Below are 15524 nucleotides of genomic sequence, written 5' to 3'. Positions count from 1 at the left end.
AGTAACTTACCGAAATCACAGGTAATTACTGAAAGTTTCTGGCAATTTACGTGAAATTAGCAGTAAATTACATGAAGTCAGTAAAGTCATTGAAATATTATGATCGTTAATTTACGGAAAGTCACCTGTAATTTACCAAAAATTACCAGTAATCCACTTTCTCAAAAATTACCGGTAATTTACCAGAAATTTACGGTAATTTAGCAAAAATTACCAGTAATTTACCAAGTAATTACCTATAATTTAACAAAAATTTACCAGTAATTTACCAAAAATTACCAGTAATTTTACCAAAAAATTACCAGTAATTTACCAAAAAATTACCAGTAATGGCAGTAATTTACCAAAAAATTACCTTACCAGTAATTTACCAAAAAATTACCTCACCAGTAATTTACCAAAAAAATACCAGTAATTTACCGAAAAATTACCAGCAATTTACCAAAAAATTACCTTACCAGTAATTTACCGAAAAATTACCAGTAATTTACCGAAAAATTACCAGTAATTTACCAAGAAATTACCTTGCCAGTAATTTACCAAAAAATTACCAGTAATTCACCTAAAATCACGAATTAAAATACTTACTAAAAAAAAAGTTGAAAATGATGTGTGGAGAATTGTTGGTAAAGGCTTCGAGAGATCTACGTGTAGAGTTGAATCTGACATTATTTTTCAAGTGTTTTCTCAAAGCTCTTCCAATTTCCCAAATTTCGAAAAATTATGAGAAAGTGTGGGGCATGAATACGTCGGTTCTCACTAAATTCTCAAGTAAAAATTAGATCTCCAAAAATTTTTTTAAAAAAGTGACCAGAACCACGCCAAAAAGTTGAATTTGTGACTCCCAAAATTTCATCAATAAAATACCTTATATGTAGTTTGTATTTAAAATTTTTCTTCAAGTTTTGTAATATTTCTCATTTTTTTTCGATCTCCAGTACAAAAATATCCATTAAAAAGTTGAAATTAGATTCAACCACGCAAAACCTTTCCCATTCGACTACAAAGTGATACCTATCTCAAAACTAGAAAGTTTTTCGTTCAAAGGTTTCCACGTGTACGCATAAAAGCTTCTTTAAAAAAACCACCACCAACACAAATGGATCCTATCCCAAGAAACATTTCGCAATCGCAAAACTTCGAGTAAAACACCCCACTCGGTACATTTTTTTGGAGAAAAAAAACTGTAAGGCACGTTTCATATCCATTCGGTAACAATACCCTTATAAAAGAGAAATTACTCGAAAAACGGCAGCGAAACCGCTAAAATGGCTTCGATTACCCATAAAAATATTCTTATCTGGTGACAAAAGGCACCAACTAACTCTTTCGGATACATTAACCACGTGCGTTCGACGTTTTAAGCCATTCGAAGATGGTATCAAAAATTAACCGCGTCGTAAAAGCTATTTACCTACCAAAGAATAATAATCATCGAAGTATAGGTATACCTAAGTAGAAAAGATAGTCTACATATATTCGAGATAGGCGACAATGTTCGACAATTTTCTCACGCCCACCGTGTAATTATGGCCGTAATTTCGCGTACGATTTTGTCATGTACTTATGTACACTTATAGGATTTATTTCGTGTAGATTTTTATTGATTTTTTTTTCCTTCTTCGATGTACGTAAGTATATTTGGTGATGATGGTGTTAAAAGAGGCACATACTATACGTGTAGGAAGCGGAGCGAAAGTTTGTATTGAAAAAATTCGTCGTCGTAATGGCCAATTTACCTTAATTAAATATTTTATTCGGTTTTATTTAGATACAGGGAAGAGAACCGGTTGATACAGTGTTGCTGCGATACTTATCGCTCGAATTTATCACTCGGAAATAGGAAAAAAAATTACCTTATCCGATTTCCACACAACGTCGCGTGTATTAAATAATAAATATCGAAACGAAGAAGAGTCAAATCGAACCGTTATTAAGACCTTTTGGTTATTTTGTAAATAATTTGTAAATTTTTTCAAACGATAAGTATCATTTTGTATAGTAGGTACTCACTCACGTATAAATTTTAATAGATTTCACAACGCCACAACATCTGTATTTGGTTCTTTATACGTAGGTATGCACGCTCAAGTCTCTGATTCGAAATCAAAAATTACTTCTCATTCCCTGCTCCATTCCTTCAACATAAAATTGCTCGTGATTTACAGGGTACTTGCGGAGGCAATCAATTTGCGCAGAATTTTCGATTGTTTTTCAATATATTTAATGACAACCAGTTTGAAGGGCGCGATTGCGTAGATGTGCGTTGTTCTTTGTAATTAAGAACCGATTAGGTACCTACTTAAGAGATATTGCGTCGTTAGAGGCGACACCACTTTGTGTACAAATGACAACTGCTGTCGCGAGAATACGTTTTGAGAAAATCATCGCGCGTATCGAGTTACCCAGTTGACGATTTTTTTCTCCTCATTCTCTTGTAACTGATGCAAATTACCAGATACTATGTCTTAAGTTAACCGGCGCGATTAATACACAAAACCGGTTACCTACCTACTTAATGTGCATATCGAATTCAAAAATATACATTATTCTAAATGCATCAGAACGTTATGCACGAGGTAAAAAATGCATCCTACTTGAATGTGCACTCGGGTTGTCTCTTTTTTATTATATTTTTGGTTAGGGTTCAAATACCAGTCACGAGGAAGATTTGGTGATAGGTGATGAAAATGTGCAGTCAGTGATCGAGAGAACGATTAATGTTGTGATTAAATTGGCCATAACGGTGGCATTTATCGCGAATGTTGATTTAGTCAGCTTTGTGCATTGGTTTCGAGACACCTGGAATTTGGATTTTTGCATCGTGGTTTTTGCTGCACTAAGGCTCGTCTAAACTAGTACGAGTATATATTACTTTAATGATGCTTATAATTAGCCAGATCTGGGTTTTATGTTGAGAGTTATATAGCCAATAGGTTCTATGCGGGTAGTAAGTGGTAAAGAATGAGGTTTTTTTTCGAGAAAAAAAATCATTTGGTTGGAATGAGTGAGGATGTCTTTGTGCAATTATAACTCTTTTGTGTACCTACCATTCAATTCTCATCTATATTGGTCCAGTGATGTTGTGTTCGAACACGTTTTGCAATCAGCGTTTATTGTGGTCCAGTTTTTTTTTTTTTTTTTTTTTTGGTTTCATGTTTGAAAAAAGGGGTTGAGCTTTACAACTGTGGTAAATAAAATGAATTTCTCAAGGGAAAAATTGAAAAAAAAAATGAAAACAATTATAAGCAGTGGTGTAGCCATAGATTTTACCAAAGAGAGAGCGAAATGAGATTTGTTGTATTTTTTAATCAAATTTTTGTGTTCAAGGAGGAACGATCATCCTCTTGGTCCCATTTTTATACACCACTGACAATAAAAAATTTAAAAAGTAGATGTGCATATGCTCTAGTTTGGATTGGTAGGTAGGTAGGTAGGTATTTTTTTTAGGGAACATTTCGAACTAGCATTCGTTGATTAAACAAAATCAAGCTAGACCGAAAGAGCAAGTTCTAAGACCAACGTTCATCAAAATTTTAGCTGCTAAAATTTATTTTTGAATTTTTGGTGAATTTTTGAAAATTCAAAAAATTTAAAAAAGTTGATTTTTTTTCGAAAATAATGAACAAAGAATAATTCATTTTTCAACTCACATTCTTTCTCCTAACTTCGGAAATAATCGGTTTTAGGTCATTTTCGAGGTTTAAATAAGTTTTTAATTCTCTCCAGAAATTTTACACAGAGAAGGATTTTTGAACTAGCATTTCTGGACATTTTTAGCACCTCACCATCTAAAATAGTCAAGAGAGTTCCTGCTAAAAGCAGAAGAACATTTAAGGAATAAAAAAAAAACACCCAAAAATTTTTTGATGAAGATTTTTTCAATTTTTTCCCAACAAGAAAATTTTCTTAGCTAACGCCATTCAAATTGAACAAAATTAAAACAAGATCGAAAGAGCATGTTCAGGAAACCCCGTAGCCAAAATTTTAAGTTCCAAAGTTCATTTTTGGATTTTTGGCGAATTTTGAAACCTGCCTGAAAGACTCAAGAATGACCTAAAATTGGTAGTTTTAAATTTTTTTCAGGAGGGGGGATGAAAAAAAGTTATTATTTGTAATGGTTCATTTTGTTGAAAAAAGAAATACTTATTTGAAGAAAATGTTGAAAAATAGCCATGAAAACAGTTTAAAAAAAAAAAAAAAAAAAATTCTAAGAATTCACTAAATATCAGAAAATGAACTTTGGAGCCTAAAATTATGGTTACTGGAGTTTTAGAACATGTCCTTTCAATCTAGCATGGTTCAGTTAAAATTAAAGAATAATTTCAGTTCAAAATGTTCCCTTGTCACGAAAAATTAAAAAGAATTTGTGAAAAAAATTTCTGGTAGCTTCCTTCCATTTGATATGATTCTGGTACCATTACAATGTACACCTAATATGTACATACAAAATGACCCAACATTTCTCTCACACAGAATGAACCGTAATTTTGCAACAATAAGGAACTCTCCAAAAGTCATAAAACTCATAAATTTTACACAAAATTGCTTCACTGCACGATTCAAAAAAAGAAGAAAAAATCCAATAAAAATTAGTAAACTTCCTCACGAGCTCGAAGTATTTTCAAAATCTTGGCTAAATTCAGAACCAATAAAACCAATGACAACAATCTCGAATAAGTTGAAACTACATAAATAATCGAAAGTTGAACCTCACGTCGTACAAATTGCTGCAAGAAAGCGTTTCAATTTACTGATGGATTTTTGAAAACGCCTCTACAGATGAAGAAAAAAAAGTAGACTTTCAAAAAAAGAAAAAGAAAAAATAGGCACTTTGTGAAATTAAATTTTTCCAATTTCGGTCAAATTAAACTGTCTAAAAGTACCATTAATTTGGAAAAATATTATCGAGAAAATACTTCTTTTCGTCGAATCAATCGAGGTTGGAGCCATCGATGTTTATCCATTAATTTATATCGAATGGATATGATGACAGTTCTGACGTGACGGGTTTTCTAATAGAGTTGAATGTGATTGAAAAAAAAATGGACTAATAATTAGGATAATTTTTATGCGTATTTAAAATTAAGTATAGTAAGTACATTTTTGAAATTTTTGGACAGCTTGTTCAAAAAATAGGCAGCATTCAAATACTCGAAGAAAAAAATAATCAGGTGCTTAGCTCTCTGCATAAAAATTCAATTTTGTCAACGAAACGGCCTAAAATTTTACACCTCCTTCCTTTTCGAAATCATGTTTTTTCAGAGTATTCTAGTATGTGGTTTAAAATTACGAAACTGTTACAGAATATCTACTCGTAAATAAGCAATTTAGAAATTGAATTTTCGCTCTTCGGTAGGTGGAGGTTATAAATTTGATTGGCTCCAATTGGCCGCTAGTCTAACAGTCTGCCAGCTTAATTATCATTTTTATTAGCCATTCTATAACGTATATTTACTCAATAAACACTTGGATATTTGTTGACTTTTTGAATGTATTAATTTATACAGAGTCAATTTATATATGTACTTAAATTGTTGAAAGAAACGTATATTTCAGATACGAATTCAACTAAGTATCATTCTACACGTCTTTCAATCCGACGATTAAATTTTACTTATTTTTAGACGAATATCCGTGTTTTTGAAATTTTGTTCAATATTATGGGTCCATAGAGTTCCTCGAATCTCGATAAATTCATCTTCGGTACAATTTCTTTGATGATTGCCATCTTTCAACACTTCCGATATATACTGAGTGTACCTGTACAGTGTACCTATTTCATCATCATGCAAAAATCTCGTTCATCAGTAGGTTAAACGCCAACAAATATGGTAATTTGAGTAAAAGTAGAAAATATACTCGATTATTGAAACGAACCGCTGCAAAATCAAACTAGTATATCGACAATTCGACATCTATTAATTTATAGCGCCAGCATATTATACTCTATCTGTATATAAGAAGTGTACGCGGTAGCTGTATCCAAATAACTCGTAACGTGTATTCAAATTAACCCAAAATAACTTCTCGAGCGTATCTTCATTCAAAACTTTCATCTTATGGCCCGTGACTTCGCAATTTGAAACACGCTGAGTAATTTTTTCAATGACTGTGGCCGCCTCTCAATTGCATACTCGAAGTGTTTGAAATGTGTCAAAATTTATTCGAAGATTTTTAAATATTCGTGTAATGGTAAATACATTGTATGGTGATTCATTCGGCAGGTTTTTCGACCAATGTAGGTATTGCAAGGAGAATCGCGAAGAATTTGGCATCTTTCTTGGTATGCGAAATATTTCAGAGATTTTTCAAAGTATTTGGAATTTTTTGGTCGAGACACGATCTTGTGATCGAATATTATTTTGAATGAGTTCCTGGACTCTTTTTTTCGATAGGTCAGCGCAGTTATGTTTTGATTTATTGTCAAGTTTTTTGGCATCATTGAAAAGCCTTGGGAGGAAAGATAAAGAAATACACAAGATAGAGAAAATTTGAATTTTTTCTTCATGAAAATAAATAGAATGTGCAAATTTTAAAAAATTGCAATATTCTCAACTACCTGCCTGAAAATTTTTAAATACGAGGTAAAATCAAAGATTGTATTTTTTTATAAAATATTCCCACATAAATTTTATTCTTGACTCATGAAGCTTGAAGCCTCTAAATAATCATCTGTCCAAATCATATGCCTATCCACACCAAACTTGGTTTTCATTTTCGGTTTAGGCTTTCAAAATTTTTCCATAGGACGATTCCTGTTTCAAGAATTTGGATACAGCTGCATTCTTTAGATAGGTTTTCTTGCTCATAATTTGCACAAAAAAAAGAACAGGTGTAACTGTAACGCATTTTAATTTTTAATAGACTGATGTCATCTCCCGATAAGAATTTTATCAATGAAAATTAATAAAATTTTGACCTCGAGGCTGATAAATTGTGCCTCGATATAAAATTTGTACTCCATACTTAGTCCTCCCCCCTCCACCATTTAAATATAAATGAACTAGGTAGGTACTCATATTCTGACGCACACTTCATATACGATGCCATTCATTTTAATAATACTGCTCGTACATAGAAGCATCATAAGCGTTTGTAAACTTACATGGTGGCGGAAACACACATCTGGAAGTACTCAATATAAATAAGAAGGGGGTAAAAGTACCTACCTAAAACTACAGTCTACACGCATTTCTAAAACGTTCAGCCTAAATATGCGCAGGATAATACGATCCATGCACTCTCATAGGCTACACGTGGGTTCGAAATGTAAACACAACATCATTTATTCGATCACTTGGCCAGTTTACGCTTTTAAAATTATCGATATTTTTAACGCGAGAGATGCCGCACAGAGCCAATTTCTTGGCCATAGAGAAATTATATAAATATTAATTACGACTCGAAGCAAAAATTTGCATTATACAGAGATGAATCTCGTGTGTATTTATTGATGAAAATATTATTGCTGATTTAATGCATAGCTGTAGTATGTAGTATTACGATGTGGAGATGTTGGATTGTAAATAAACACACGACTTAATTGATTTCATTAGTATGATCGGGAATTATAGTATTAAGGGTTATTTGGTGACAAAAAAAAACTCAAATTTTATTTACCCAGAGTAAAGAAGATTTACAACCATGAATTCGAAGAAAATACCAGTATAGGTCCAAAAAAAATGTGTACAAATTTAAACCAATGATTTCAAATTGTGAAGGAAGCATTCTAATTTTGTATTTTTGATTCAACGCGAATCAATTCGACTCAAGAATTTTTTCATTCAAATAATCTAAGAATCATCTGATGGTGTCTGAGAGAAAAATATGTAAATTTCTGATAAGATTGTAAAAAATTTTATGATCTATAGCTTTGGATCTGTGATTTTTTTTTCAAAATAAGATTTCCTAGCGCCAAGAAATGCAAGAAATGCTTGATCAATAGGAATAAGATACATAATAGTCAAACCAGGACACCTTTGAAAAAGGCATATACGACCATGAGGCGTTTCTGCATTGCAATCTTCAATATTTGAACTCATTTATTTTGTTCATTTCATAGTTTGTTTCAGTTTTCAGTTCGGTCAACCATCGTTACAAAACAACCCTATGTAGTCCGCGAGATCACCGTATCTCCCACGAAGTTCTCGTGGAAACTCATCGTAATCGTTCGCGGTCTACATAAAATGACCATCATCAGGAAATTACTCGAGCTAAGGCGCACAAAATGGGGAAATTTCACAAAGATGGAATGAGCCTTTGGGCACCGTCTTCCTCATAGGTGGATTGGCAATGTTTTTAGAGACTTTTTCTCAAATCAAATTGAATCAAGAATTTTCAAATTTTTTTTGGAAGTATTTCAAAAAGGTACCTATACCAGCCAAGAAGATGTATCTGGGCGCTACAGTCGTTCATGAAAATGCAAAATACATAAATCAACTTTTTTCTTCAAATGTTACCCCCTCCCCCTCTCCCTCTTTGATCATCCTACATATTAAAGAAGAAATTTCGAAAAATAAAAGCGTTATGAAATTGAAAACGTCCCGATCTTCAACATTTTTGTTTGAAAAATTTCAATTCTTATAAGATTTTAAAATATAGGTAGGTAGTTTATAAATTTTATTTCATTTTTCAGAAAATTGGTACATAGAAAAGAATAGGTATATTATGTTTACTATCTGAGGAAAGCAAGGGCCAAATTTCAAATAGGCGAGTAAATACATACCTATATATAATTTTTTGATTATCCAAAAATTAATTCAAAAAAGCTTGAAAATTTTAATTTTTAAATAAATACTTAGGTAGGTATACCTATTAATTCGACTCTAGTAAATTCTGAAAAATTGCTTGTATCCTGCTTAAGTTTTGTTTTTTTTTTTCAGAAGAGGTAAATTTTATGAGAAAAAGTACTATACCTGTGGGCTCGAGGGACTCTAAGCCTCGAAAGCCTAGAGAAAAAAATCACATTATCCCCCTCACTCTTAGATCTATCTGCTCCCGGTTCCCCTCCCTTTCACCACCAGTTCACCGTGGCTAAAATTTTAGGTCATTTTTGAAAATTTTTGAACTTTATAAAATGACAAAATTGGAGTCGCAAACTTTGAAAAATAGGTACCTCGATGAATTTACCCCTCCCCACCCCATCAACATCAAAATTATAGCTCACGAAGTTGATTATAGGCAAAGCTATGCAATTTGAATTTTGATTGCCATTTCTCTATTTTGAGAAAAACTGTTAGGATCGGATAAACCTACCAAAGTTATAATAGGTACCTATTATCTTACAGAACTCTTTCTGCAGCTCTGTCTAAGTCTATTTTTAGTGCTGAAATTTTGGTTTTAGAAGCTAACCGAGGTGCTTTCCCAAGTATTGGAATTGACTTTTCTTCAATTTCACAAATCACGATTCAGATAAACTCTTTAAAACAACAATATAAGTCCCGAGTGGTTGCGTTATGTTTCCACGGGAACGTGGTGGGAACTCACTGTGCTCACTCGGGCTAAACTTATTTAGTAAAAATGCTAGCTAAACGTCGGCTAAATCGAATCCATCAAGCTAAACAAATCTATGCATCATTCCTTCATGAAACTTGAACAATCTAAAAAAGAATTTGAAAAAAATATACAAAATTTTCTGAGTTTTTTTCATTTTTGATTGCTATATTGTTTTGAAGATTTTATTCATTTTTTCCCCTAAATAATCGTCCCAGAAATCAATTGACACGGGGTGGTATGTTTTTTTTCCAAATGCGATGGATGAGGGGAGGTTAAAAAAAGGCAGCGGGAGGGGGAAGGGTACAGTAAATGTTGCAATTTTCATCAAATTTTTGAAACGAATTTTTGGTCAATTTTCTCTCAAAAAACTGGTCTTTTTACTTATTTTGATTCCCATCTGAAAAGAAAAGAGAAACTATATTAGAACTATAGGTATTTCGAGCTATAGGTAGCTTGCATTTTTTGCTGCTACCTAGGATCGGTTTGGTTTTAGAAAGTGAAAAGGACACCGCTCGGGTACAATCGAAGCTGGTGCATTTGTACAAAGGTACTTCACAGTAGGAGACAATCAGGACAACGTATCATCGTAAAGCAATAAAACCAACCACAATGAGAACGACACCTCACAGTAGCCGGTCTACAACGAAGCAAAATGATCGGATGAAAAGAGCGCCATACGATCGAACATCGATCTCTACAGCTTTTTATACTTAGTGATCGACATTCACACGCACGAATCGATAGGTAGATATCTCGACTCATCACCGCAACAACAATAGGTACCCCAAAAAAAGGGTACCCGAAACAATAGCCGAGTAAGTAATAAAATTAGAATAGAAAGAAGATACTTATATACATAGTAGAATGGCCAATTGGCCACTTACCCGTAATAGACATCCACGGATATCGAGGTAAATCCGGCATGCCTTGGCCGCCGGTGGCGTTAACTTGAGACGAACACGAATTCAAAGGATCGGCGCCGACGGATGCGGCAGCGGCTTGATGATAGAATGCGGCCATCGATGCGGACGCTGCGGATGCGGAATTTGCGGTCGCTCCGTTCTGATGGTGTAGCGTGTAGTTGACCATGGAATCTGCGGTAGGAACGTTACTGGTATATCGACACGATTTATCGCCGGTGGCCGCATCGACGACGGCGGCCAGTGCGGCCGAGCTGGGCGAGGTGAATGCTCCCGGAACCATGGATCCGGTGGCGAAGGCTGCGGCCGCTGCGGCCTGCTGTTGGTGATGGTGATGTGCGGCCGCTGCGGATACGTAAGGATACATTCGGCTGGCCGGAGATACGAGCGAGGGCGGCGGAGAAGACGAAGAAGAAGACGAATTATTCGTTAGACTGTAATTAACTACGGGCGAGTCGAGATTGCCAGCGTTGCTGGAGGTGATTACCGGATTCAATAATTGGTGATGATAATTCTGGTGATATTTCGGTAGCATACTATCGATAATGAATTTCGAACTCATTGCGGCATGCTGCTGCACATTTAACACAACACTACGATGTGATACGATGATTCATCGCCACCCTCAGCAATATAAAGGACTGCACATCGCGAACTCATTAAAAAATTCACACAAGCGATAAAAATTCAATCGATTATGAACCAACGATTACGAAAATTGATGGAAAAAAATCACTCGACTCGAAATTATACGTATCACGAGTAAAAAATAATAAGCTTATATATGAGCCGAAAAAACAAAAACAAAAACTAAAGAAAAATGAAAAAACAATCAAATGATTCGACTTCGGGTGTTATATTTATATGCTTTATTTTTTTACCTTCGTATATTCATGTTTACCGAATTGATGTGCGGATTTTAACGCGTACCGAAAATAAAAACCTTTTTTTTTTCCGTTAAAAACCTTTTTATGGACCGTTTTTGTGGTCCCTGTCGCGCGCGAGCGGCGGCACCCGTAAGTTAGGAAAAAAAGAGTAAAATAAAAAAAACTCAACGACGTTTTTCCTATTGTTTAGTAGCAATTTAGCTGAATGGTGCGCTGCGTGTTGCACTTGTTACGCGGTATCGTTTATGACTTTCGGTATGGTTTTTACCTACCGACCGAATGCGCTAACCCCTTATGATAATAGCCGCTTCCAAGACCCCCACTACCAAGGGGCACGCCGCCAATCGAATAACTCGCTCGGTACGCGCCTACCAATCGCGAACAGCGACTCCTACGGTCGCGGACGGCGGGATGCCTCGTCGAGCGACGTCGCCACGCCGCGAGTCGTCCACGTCCATCCACCGAAACACGAACCACGAATTCGAGCTACGCAGATATGCGTACAGTACGCGGGCCCGAATACACGTCCAAAGTATTTGAGATTTGGTACTGCTGCTGTATACTCTACCAGCTCTCTGTTCTCTTGGGCTGAGATCTGCAGCTCTCTTGCTCTTGTATAAAAGTCGAGCCAGACCGAATGATCCTTGCGGCTGGGAGAGACGAGTTCATTTCTCTCGATTCTGATGTTGATGAAATCTTCGAGTTATGTTGAGAAGAAAATTGATGACTTTTGAGTGATTTAGAGATGCTTAGATGGTCCATTATTGTGCTATAGGAAGAATCTGATGGATGGAATTTAACTACTTTTATTACATTTATGTAAATCTGATTTAAATTATAATGGGAGGTCATTTTGATTCAATAAGGTTCGAAATTTTCCAACAGGAATAGAATGAACTCCAAAAATGATCAAATTTAAATTTCAGCTCATTTTTGGTGAAGAGCCAGACCACGTGAAAAATTAGAATTTCTCCTTCTATAAACTTTTTTACAGTTCCTAATTCAAAAAAGTGATTATTTTCGACAGGTATCTAATTGAGATAGATTCAGAGTCCAGAGCTGAAAATTATTGTCAAATCTCTAAATTTGAAATAGTCAAATTTCACTACTTAAGATGCCAAAATCATTATTGATCAGTCAAAAACTACTGAGGCCAGCAGTAAAAAATTTCAAATAACTGATTTAAGCTGTATTCATTTTTTCTCTGTTTATCTTAGTGACGATATTTTGTCTTTCTGTTTCAAATTTAAAGTATAAAGTTGAAAATTTTCATTTTTTTTCTCAAACAAAAAGTAAAATGAACGATTCAACTTGAAAATTGGAAATTTTAATTTCGATTTCAAAATATAATGCAATTTTTCAAATATATACCTATGTACCTACTTAGGTACTCAATTTATTGGATTTCCTCATGTGCACCAAAGTTGTTGGGAAATGATATATAGGTAAGGGTATATACCTACTTACCTTAGCTAAGTGGGTAAATAAGTGTCCAGTAGAGATAAGTTACTTAAGTATGTAATTTAAACTTTAAATATAACTTAATATGCTATACTATACCTAAAGTAGAATCATGCAACAAAAAATTTTCACGTGATCAGTTTTTTTTTCTTCGTCATATTTGTGTAATCACTCATCTAATTCTCAAGCATACTAAACCCATAGATCCAATAATTAATGAACAAGAAAGTTATCCTCTCCCAAATCCCAAGTGCTGAATATTTACTTAAGCAAAAAAAAAAAAAATTATATGAAGAAGAAAAACGCTGGTGTATTTGCACTTGCTCCATAGCCCATATTAAGCTGGTGCATTCCTGGGCAACTTTTAAGCAAAAATGAGTTCAGTACAAGCAAATGGGTCTCAAGGTGTTTCTGGAAAGTTAAGAGGGGCAAAAGGTAAAAAAATGGCAAAATGTAAGTACGATCCCAGTATTATTTGAAAAATTTTTCAGACCTGATTTCGGGATTGAGATTTTTAAAACTGGAGGAAGAGGGAGGAGAAAAATAGAAAATTAGAGTTTAGCTGAATCACATTTGCAATAGTGGAGGTGAAACTAATGAAGTTGAAAAATTAGAAGCGAGTGTAAAAAAATTTGAAAAAGTATAGTTAATCTTTGATATTTCAACTGTAAGGATATTGAAAAATGAGAGCAAGTTTACCAATATAGGAAAAAAAGACCAAAACAAAATTCCAAAAATGCTTAAGTAGGTAAGTATTTCCTTAGCTAAGTAGATATCGAAAAAAATTGCAAAAAAAAGAGCTAAAAAATGATTTTGTTTGGCAAATTAAAATCCATTCTAATGAGTATAGATATCATGGAAAAGAATTCAAAAATTTTCTGACTTGAAATATTGGCCGGGGTGAAGGGTAGCGGGGGGGGGGGTACGGAGTTGATTATTAGGGTATTGACATTTTTTTCATGTATATTTTTTTTACGAAATTTGATGGCGTCTAACAAAAAATTATAGCCAAATGACCTCATAAAGACATTAGAAAAACTTCAGATTTCTAAATCAATACGCCCTATCTCTCCCTCTCCTCATGTTTTGATTTTTATTTTACTCAGATTATCTTTTGAGGTCTGTTATTAAGAATAATGAGAACTAATCTTTAAGTGATAGGAACCTAATCACAAAATTACCATAGTTATAAGTAAAGTACTTTGAATGAAAAAACTACCTACCAATTTATTTATTTTGAGAACTCCTGAACTTGAGAAAAATGAAGTTTGAGCTTTTGAATTGGCTTAAACGTGAAGACATAGAAGTATCAGACATTTAGAAACCACTTGAGACACATTTGAAAATTTAAAAAACTTTTCAAGCTTCAATTTTAGGAATTTTCCATCAAGATTTGACATTGGAAGGTTCAGAAGTGTCATATGACGATCCAGACGATAGGGTACTGATGCCCAAGTGGGTACTCATTGCACTCGGAGGGATAATCTGCACTGATGATAGGTACTCGATTTTTCTTGAAACATGCCTATTCTGAAAATTGAAGGGGCAGCTGTACTCGAATTTACAAAATTTAAAATCTCTGACGACAATTTCGAGTCCAATTTTCTGAAATGAACAAAAAAATACTTCATAAAAAAATTGTCTATCTCCAAATTAAGAAACCGAAGAAGTCACGAGCAATCAAGTTCTTTTTGGGGAAGGGGCAATCTTTTTTAGTGTTTTTCAAAGTTTCTAAAAGTTGAAATTTTGTTGACTCTGAAGGCAAATTCATTTATAGGTAAGTTATAACTTTTGAAAAAATCAAAAAATGTAAACAATTTTTGAAATTTAAGGAGCTACAGGCGACTAATTATTGAAATTTTGAAACATAAGGTACTGCAAATTATTCGACTTTTTGAAAAACTTAATGACTATTTGAAGGACAAATTTTTTTGTGGAGTAGGGAGAATGGCGAGGAAGGAAATTGAATAAATACCAAAATGGAATTGAAAGAACACGAGGCTCCTCAAATAATATTTATTGAGAGTATCAAAGACAAATTTAAAAAAAAAATTGAAATAGGTGATGAAATTAAACAAATTTGGATTGAAAAATAATATTGTTTAAAATGTAACTTACATATTTTTTTGAAAATATACAAATCTCATTTACCTATCAAAACAAACACTGGAAACCCATTTTCCATAAATAATAAAAGAATTTTCAATTCCATCACTGGAAACTCCCCCTCCCCTCCTCCGAAGATAAATAAGTATTTTCATCCTTTTCCTCGCTGAGGAAAGAGGGTCGAGGATTATCTGCAGTAGCTGCAACGGCTACATGGTCTTTTTTTATGTCTATATGATTTTTTTCATTTGGGGGGGGAGGGGGTCAAAAGCCACCAAACTCAGATCCATTTGTATCGGTGGTTTCAAGTGCTACCATATGTATTTCTTGAAATTATTCAACAAAATTCAAATTTGAAACAATTGCCTGAAATTTTCCCCAAAAAAGAATCATACCTAGTCCATATGCTTCCTTGGTTTTTTGAGGGAATTGCTTCTTGTTTTTTAATGTTTACGAAATGGTATTGTTTGTGAGGGTGAGGGTGGGTCTATCAGTGGTTTGATGAAGGGAGATCAACAGCTACTATTTTATGCTCAAAAAATTACAACTTTTGCTAATTTAAATGATCATCATACGTAGAAATTATTTTTTTCAAATGTGATAATACACCCTTATACCAGAGTGCGAAAACCAAAATGCACTTGCAGGTCCC

The 15524-nt window shown here is 34.1% G+C and overlaps 1 protein-coding gene and 1 long non-coding RNA gene across 2 annotated transcripts in view; both read right to left on the bottom strand.

The window, feature by feature from the left end:
- abd-A (abdominal A) overlaps positions 1-12234 on the bottom strand; it is an 87021-nt gene extending 74787 nt beyond the window's left edge. Inside the window, exon 1 of the mRNA XM_065363292.1 lies at positions 10383-12234. Coding sequence (XP_065219364.1) covers positions 10383-10980 — 598 coding nt within the window. The 5' untranslated portion in view covers positions 10981-12234. The remainder of the gene's footprint in view (positions 1-10382) is intronic.
- Positions 1-15524, bottom strand: part of LOC135844908 (uncharacterized) — a 613622-nt gene that overhangs the window by 280669 nt on the left and 317429 nt on the right. The window lies entirely within an intron of this gene.

The sequence above is a fragment of the Planococcus citri genome, chromosome 4, assembly GCF_950023065.1.
Source record: "Planococcus citri chromosome 4, ihPlaCitr1.1, whole genome shotgun sequence".
NCBI classification, from domain to species: Eukaryota; Metazoa; Arthropoda; class Insecta; order Hemiptera; family Pseudococcidae; genus Planococcus; species Planococcus citri.
Note: the sequence above shows the minus strand (reverse complement) of the source record. Positions and strands in the feature narration are given on the sequence as shown.